The sequence below is a fragment of the Mixophyes fleayi genome, chromosome 2, assembly GCF_038048845.1.
Source record: "Mixophyes fleayi isolate aMixFle1 chromosome 2, aMixFle1.hap1, whole genome shotgun sequence".
NCBI lineage: Eukaryota > Metazoa > Chordata > Amphibia > Anura > Limnodynastidae > Mixophyes > Mixophyes fleayi.
Window position 1 is genome coordinate 8582247 of NC_134403.1, and position 8630 is coordinate 8590876.

Consider the following 8630-nt stretch of genomic DNA (forward strand, 5'->3'; position numbering starts at 1 on the left):
ATTACCCCTGACTGATCTCTCCTCTGTATCATACAGTTATATTCTGTGATAATTCAGTATATTACCCCCTGACTGATCTCTCCTCTGTATTATACAGTTATATTCTGAGGTAATTCAGTATATTACCCCTGACAGATCTCTCCTCGGTATCATACAGTTATATTCTGTGATAATTCAGTATATTACCCCTGACTGATCTCTCCTCTGTATCATACAGTTATATTCTGAAGTAATTCAGTATATTACCCCTGACTGATCTCTCCTCGGTATCATCAAGTTATATTCTGAGGTAATTCAGTATATTACCCCTGACTGATCTCTCCTCGGTATCATACAGTTATATTCTGAGGTAATTCAGTATATTACCCCTGACTGATCTCTCCTCGGTATCATACAGTTATATTCTGAGGTAATTCAGTATATTACCCCTGACTGATCTCTCCTCTGTATCATACAGTTATATTCTGAGGTAATTCAGTATATTACCCCTGACTAATCTCTCCTCGGTATCATACAGTTATATTCTGAGGTAATTCAGTATATTACCCCTGACTGATCTCTCCTCTGTATCATACAGTTATATTCTGAGGTAATTCAGTATATTACCCCTGACTGATCTCTCCTCTGTATTATACAGTTATATTCTGAGGTAATTCAGTATATTACCCCTGACTGATCTCTCCTCGGTATTATACAGTTATATTCTGTGATAATTCAGTATATTTCTCCCTCAAGTCTCTCCTATTACACTCCTGTCAGTCTCTCTTTAAACAGTATTTAACTGACTCCTGCTGTCTATTCTGTCTGACAGCTCTTTCTCTTGTTCTCCATAACCCTGTATTGTTGTAATTTTAAATCTGTTCTCTCTTTCTCTCTCTCCATTGACCTGTTTCTCACACTTCTAATTTGTTATTCTAAACCTTCTATTACTTTCTCCTCAGAACATTTCACTCATATTCTTTTTCTTATGATGTACTTCGGCCCCTCGTGGCAGCTGACCATGGACCCGCTTCCCATATTGCTGGGGATCCCAGGACCTCCTCCCCTTCATCCCAGGTCCCCACCTGTTACTCTCTCTCTCTCCATACAGGTTCTCATCAGCTCATCCAAGCCTTCTGCTGCTAAGCAATGGTTCCTTGCTTGTCTCTTCTGGTACCTAGTGCTGGGGCCACACATTCGGTCACTGGAAGGTGTGAATAACAACACTGAAGGGGGCGTTACCTTTACAGAATATATACAGCAATTCCTGATAATTCAACTCAAAATACTATTTCTTCACTTCACATATATAGATTGTTAGGCCAATTCTATAAACAGATATACAGTTTACACACAATAGTAGAATTTTTTTATATTGTAAAAGTGTTACATACAAATAATAATAATATATTCAAAATTCAAAACTTGTTTCTATTAATTGTACATTTCTTTTTCCAGGGTTTCATCAAACAGTCTTTGATTTCAGTTACCCATAAGCCGTAGATAATTGGGTTGACTGCGGCTGGGAGAAGAAAATAGATGACACTGGAAATATTTTGAAAGTCATGTGAAATAGAGTCTTCAACCTTGTACAAGATGGAGGACAAGAGACCACATGAGTAGACAAGAAGTGCAACAAGCAGATGTGTCCCACAGGTGTGCAGGGCTTTATGTCGAGCGCTTCCCGCTGCAAACTTCAGCGCTGTCTGGAGAACTTTTAGGTAGCAGACTAACAGGATGCCCACATCTGACACAGTGACACCTGTCCTCACCATTAAACCAACCAACTGAATTCCGGAGACATCTCCACAAGCCAACTTGAGGAGTATCACATTCTCACAAACAAAGTTCAGGATGATGTTGGACCTGCAATATTGTGCTCTCGAGGCCAGAAAAATAACTAGAGAAACCAGGAAACAATTCCGGGCAAGTCCAACAGTCCACAACTGGATCAAAGAATTCCTGTTTATAATATCATGGTAGCGCAGTGGACGGCAGATTGCTATGTACCTATCAAAGGCCATGAGCAGAAACACAACAGATTTAAACATTACAGATGAGTAGATGAAGAACATCTGTGTCAGGCAGCTGGAGAGAGAAATCTGATTCTGTCCTAACAAACTCAACGCCATCTTGGGTATAACTGTGGTTGTGCTGATGATATTTACAACAAGGAAGAGTGCGATGAGGATGTACATGGGGGCATGGAGGCTCTTTTCCCACCAGATGGTGTAAGAAACTATTACTTGGAAGGCCACAATCAGACTGTAAACTAATAGAAATGGGAGGACTAAGAACTCCCTGTAGTTTCTGAGCCCAGGAAATGGAAAGAGAATGAACCCGGTGTATGAGAAAGATACATTCTGACTTAGGCTTGATCTCTCTGTCCAAACATCTCCCATTCTCCCTCCTGGAAATAAAACAATAGGTAAGGATACTGATAACTTATTTTTCTCCATGCGGAGAAAAAAGCACATTAAACTGGTCATTATTGCCATACAATACAGTAGGCGCTGCGCATTAATATTATTATTATCATAGACTTGTACGGCGCCACAGTGCTTTGCAGTGCTAGAAAGTTGAGGAAACAGGACATACATAAAACAGGACATACATAAAACAGGGACATACAAGTTAGACAAAATAAACACAGACATGAAAACACGAGGTCCCTGCACATAGGAGAGCTTACATTCTAATTGCAAGAGGGCACAGCTGAAACAAGAGGAGCGAGTGTGGTTTAGAGTGGAGATTGGGACAGTTCTGATGGTGCTTTAGTGTGAGCAGTATCGGTGGGAGTAGAATAATCTCTAATAAAAGTGTTGGGTCTTCAGAAAGCATCTAAAGATTTCAAGGCTGTTGTCTAGTCTGATTGGATGTGGTAGGCAATTCCATAGTGGGTAGCAGCACAGGAGAAGTCTTGACGACAGAAGTGAGGGTTGGTTACCAAGGGTTAAAGGGAAAGTATTTTGATATGACATTCGAGATATATGAGGAGGTGGATGACTTTGTAGGTAAGGTTTAATACATTGAACTGCATTCTGGAGGACACAGGGAACCAGTGTAGAGTTTTGCAAAGTAGTGCAGCAGATGAGGAGTCGTGAGAGAGGAAGATCAGTCTTGCAGCAGCATTTAAGATGGAATGAAGCAGGGATAGATGGGTAGGGAAATGTGAAATAGGAGTAGTCAAGACAGGAGATGATGAGAGAATGCATATGGGTTTGTGTAGCATCTTTTGTAAGAAAAGGACACATCCTGTCAATATTTCTAAGGTGGTGGCAATAGTATTGGGAGAGAAACTGTATGTGAGGAATAAAGCAGAGGACAGAGGCAGGTGTGACACCAAGGCAGCAGGCTTGGGAGACTGAGGAAATTGTGATGTTATTGGCAGTGAAGGAAATTTGAGGACGCCCATCTCTACGGGAAAGGTGGCTGCTATCAGTGAAGACCTCTCCTGCTAGTTCTAAAAGCTTATGGCAGTTACTAGAAAGCCGTACCATTATAAAGTATTATATCCTGGGACCAGTGGTGTACTGTCAATTTGACCTTCCATTGTTTGGCTTTGCTATTAGTTGTTAACTGACTCGCATTTCTCTCTCAGCCACCATTTTTGTTTAAATAAACCTTTTGCCAAATTTACATTGCTGTCCGTGTGGTCATTTATTTATTCAATTACAGTAATAGTAAGTCTGAACAGGTGGTAATCGTTAATACGATTACCACAATTACGACACCCACTTGACCAACAAAGAGAAAATGAAACTGTTAAAAACCGATGTAAATATTAATAGACTTACCTTTAACCGACTCTGCGGATCACCGATGGAGCAGAATGCTGACCGCAAGTGATTTCAACTGAAAAGCTCTCCGGCACTACTGTTTAGTGTCATCACGACTTGTATTAATCTGAATTAAAGCGTCAATGTCGGGCCCCCGCAGGTTAAGTGTTTAAACACTTAACCCGACATTCAGGTAGGTAACATACAGGTAGGTTAATTGGCTGCTATCTAAATTGACCCTAGTCTCTCTGTCTGTGTTTGTGCATTAGGGAATTTAGACTGTAAGCTCCAATGGGGCAGGGACTGATGTGAGTGAGTTCTCTGTACAGTGCTGCGGAATTAGTGGCGCTATATAACTAAGTGATGATGATTATATATATATTAATATATATATATATATATATATATATATATATATATATATATATACACACACACACATCAGACACATTTGCATGATATTGCTGGTTATTCTCCCCCCCCAGCCCCCCAGGCTGAGCAGCTTACCCTCATTGCAGTAGTAGTATTGCTAGAGGGGATATGTAACTTTCAGAATAACAAATGGACAGTTACAGAAGTACAAAAATAATCTTCCACAATTCAAATTCTATTTGCAGCAGTTGTTTGTACAAATGTGGCCGCTTTAAGCAATATGTCTAAATAGTGCAGGTAACAATGGCAGCATCATCATCATCATCAAAATGTATTTATATAGGGTCAGCAAATTCCGTAGCGATTGACAATTGGGAACAAACTCCATAATAAAACAATACTGGTTAATACAGACAGAGAGAGAGGTAAGAAGGACTTTTGATAATGTCCTCACAACTTTTTTATTATACATTCTGTATAACCTGTCTCTCTACTCCCTGTCTCCCTTCTGTTTACCTGTCTCTCTACTCTCACCTGTCTCTCTACTCTCATACCTCTCCCCAACTCTCACCTGTCTCTCTACTCTCACCTGTCTACCTACTCTCATACCTCTCCCCAACTCTCACCTGTCTCTCTAATCTCACCTGTCTATCTACTCTCATACCTCTCCCCAACTGTCACCTGTCTCTCTACTCTCACCTGTCTCTCTACTCTCATACCTCTCCCCAACTCTCACCTGTCTCTCTAATCTCACCTGTCTATCTACTCTCATACCTCTCCCCAACTCTCACCTGTCTCTCTAATCTCACCTGTCTATCTACTCTCATACCTCTCCCCAACTCTCACCTGTCTCTCTAATCTCACCTGTCTATCTACTCTCATACCTCTCCCCAACTCTCACCTGTCTCTCTAATCTCACCTGTCTATCTACTCTCATACCTCTCCCCAACTGTCACCTGTGTCTCTACTTTCACCTTTCTATCTAATCTCATACCTCTCCCCTACTCTCACCTGTGTTTCTACTCTCACCTGTCTCTCTACTTTCACCTTTCTATCTACTCTCATACCTCTCCCCAACTCTCACCTGTCTCTCTAATCTCACCTGTCTCTCTACTTTCACCTTTCTATCTACTCTCATACCTCTCCCCAACTCTCACCTGTCTCTCTACTCTCACCTGTCTCTCTACTTTCACCTTTCTATCTACTCTCATACCTCTCCCCAACTGTCACCTGTGTCTCTACTCTCACCTGTCTCTCTACTCTCACCTGTCTCTCTACTTTCACCTTTCTATCTAATCTCATACCTCTCCCCTACTCTCACCTGTGTTTCTACTCTCACCTGTCTCTCTACTCTCACCTGTCTCTCTACTTTCACCTTTCTATCTAATCTCATACCTCTTCCCTACTCTCATCTGTCTCTCTACTCTCACCTGTCTCTCTACTTTCACCTTTCTATCTACTTTCATACCTCTCCCCAACTTTCACCTGTCTCTCTACTCTCACCTGTGTATCTACTCTCATACCTCTCCCCAACTGTCACCTGTGTCTCTACTTTCACCTTTCTATCTAATCTCATACCTCTCCCCTACTCTCACCTGTGTTTCTACTCTCACCTGTCTCTCTACTCTCACCTGTCTCTCTACTTTCACCTTTCTATCTAATCTCATACCTCTCCCCTACTCTCACCTGTCTCTCTACTCTCACCTGTCTCTCTACTTTCAGCTTTCTATCTACTCTCATACCTCTTCCCTACTCTCATCTGTCTCTCTACTCTCACCTGTCTCTCTACTTTCACCTTTCTATCTACTCTCATACCTCTTCGCAACTCTCACCAATCTCTTTGTTCTTATCTGATTTCCTGCTCTAATTTCTCTCTACTCTGGTCTGTCTCTCTACTACTTCATCTGTCTCTTTATTTTACACCTCACTCTCGTCTGTCTCTCTACTGTTATTTGTCTCTCTAATCTCACCTGTCTCAATTGTCACCTTTCTCTTTACTCTCCCCTGTCTCCCTGTTTTCACTTGATTCACTATTCTCTATTCTATTGTCAGCTGTATCTCTACTCTCACCAGCCTCATTTCTTTCACCTGTCTCTCCTTTATCACCTGTCTCTCTGCTTTCACTTGTCTCACTATCACCTGTCTGTCCACTCTCACCAGCCTCTCTACTGTCACCTGTCTCTCTACTGTCACCTGTCTCTCTACTCTCACCTGTCTCTCTTTTATCACCTGCTTCACTGTTTTCACTTGTTTCATTATCACCTGTCTGTCCACTCTCACCAGCCTCCCTACTGTCACCTGTCTCTCTACTGTCACCGGCCTCTCTACTGTCACCTGTCTCTCTACTGTCACCGGCCTCTCTACTGTCACCTGTCTCTCTACTCTTAACCCTCTCTCTATTCTCACCTGTCTCCCTCTTCACACCTGCCTCTCTGCTTTCACTTGTTTCATTATCACCGGTCTCTCCACTCTCACCAGCCTCTCTACTCTCTCACCTGTCTTTCTACTCTCTCACCTGTCTCTCTACTCTCTCACCTGTCTCTCTAATCTCATGTGTTTTAACCTTTTATGGTTTCTTATTGACAGAATTATGGATTTTATTAATATTGTATGTATTATATGAGGCACATAGATGTGCACTGATTATTCATGATACAATTGATTAGAGTGTAACAGCTACACAATTGTTTTACTTATGTATTTGAATATACTGTTTATACCAGCGACATTGGTTTAGTAATAACCAGATCTTATCAAGATAACAATTTACAATATATTTATATTCAGTCCTTTTATATTATATTTACTCTTTTGCCAATGAGCCTTTAACCCCGTTTCACTATCACCTGTCTCTCTGCACTCATCTGACTTTTTGCAATAATGAAACAACATTGTATAATTTCCCAGATCTATAAACATGGATATAGGGATACAAACTGCTGTATATTCCTTGACATCACTGACATGTATAAGACAGACTATGTAAATGACACACACATGAATGCTGGGGGAAATAGTGGCATAATACACACCTCTTCTGTACAGCGGTCACCTTCTCCCTTTCGTCCTCAAAGCCTATTCTGCCTCTTACTATATATCCCCTCTGCCAGGTCCCCGGTGAGTTCATTAGGCTGATAATTAGTAATTAGCAGAGGGACACACACCTTGACCTTATTACTGAAAGAAATATGTAGCTGTCTATAGTTATCTTATATTTTATTAGAGGTTTATTTTTTATCCAAACCTCCGGTGTCCTAGTAAGCTCATAAACCCTTACCGGTGAGTGATGGCTGCGTCACATGTCTATAGCCTTATAACAGGAGCGAACAGCCCCTCGCACCCTCATGCTTCCTGGATTATACTAGGGGAAAACATATGTGAATACTCTGTGACTATTAGTAGCCCTCTACTCTGGTGCAGCAATGTAATGTGGGCCCTTCTACACCTCTAGATACTGCCCTGTACTGTAACTAAAAATCTGCAGCACATCACCTCAACATAATTCACAAGAACAGTATGTGCGCTATGTAAAACATGAATGTAACATGACAGTAGCAACATTATATATGACCAATATAGAGAATAATCTCTAGTGTTTTAAATGCATAACCTAAATCATATAGAGCTGAAACATGATATCATGGATTAAAACTCTGGTGTCAATAAGTGGCATAGACAAAAAAACAAAACAAAATGACAAATGACATATTAAACTAACATAAAAATATACCAAGTATAACAATAAATAAGATATAGCTGATGTACAGCAATATGATAGTATAGCAAATATAGCAGATCATAAAGTTGGATGGAGGATCTAAATAAGGCACCTCAAAACGTCATGAATTTGCATCACTGCGCATAGATGGTTCGCTTACTTCAAGGCGCACTCCTCTTTCCCGCTCTGAGGAAATGCCGCCACAAACTAGCAGTGGGTCCAGGTGAGAGGTGGAAAAAACTGAACAGAAGCCACTCAAACAGGGGCAGAACATACAAACTCCACACAAATAAGGACCTGCTCAGGAATCGAACTCATGAGCCGTGCGCTTGGAGGCACCAATGCTAATCACGGTCCCATCTACTGCATCTTTAACTAAACCTTTCTGCTATTTTCCTTAAATACTGTTCTATTTAGCCTCGTTTATTATTTCAATTATTTGAAAGTGAGGGGACATTGGGACTGTCTTTATTTTCTGTGATAAGTTTGTGTGTGACGCCTTATTATCATGCTTGGAGCGTCTCTAGAATTGCGCTTTTATTGAAAGTGCAGCATGAAAGCACAAAGCATAGGATAAGACCCCAAGACCACTCTCACAGTACAGGGGGCTTGATTCATTCAGAAACGTAACTGCTGATATGTGTCGTATTTTGCATAAAGTCAATCTGTGCATGTCCAGAACTAGACCATATGCCAGTAAAGGCAGCAATGTCCAATTCATCTTCAAGCACAAAGGACCCTTACTAGAGCCTATGATTTCATGGGCTGAACGTGGTGGGGAA

The 8630-nt window shown here is 41.1% G+C and overlaps 1 protein-coding gene across 1 annotated transcript; it reads right to left on the reverse strand.

Annotated features, from left to right (window-relative positions):
* Nucleotides 1-1397: 1397 nt before the first annotated feature.
* LOC142139725 (olfactory receptor 52K1-like) lies at nucleotides 1398-2381 on the reverse strand. Its single transcript, XM_075197595.1, has one exon. It carries the CDS (start codon nucleotides 2379-2381, stop codon nucleotides 1398-1400), a length of 984 nt encoding a protein of 327 aa, XP_075053696.1.
* Between the last annotated feature and the right edge of the window lie 6249 nt (nucleotides 2382-8630).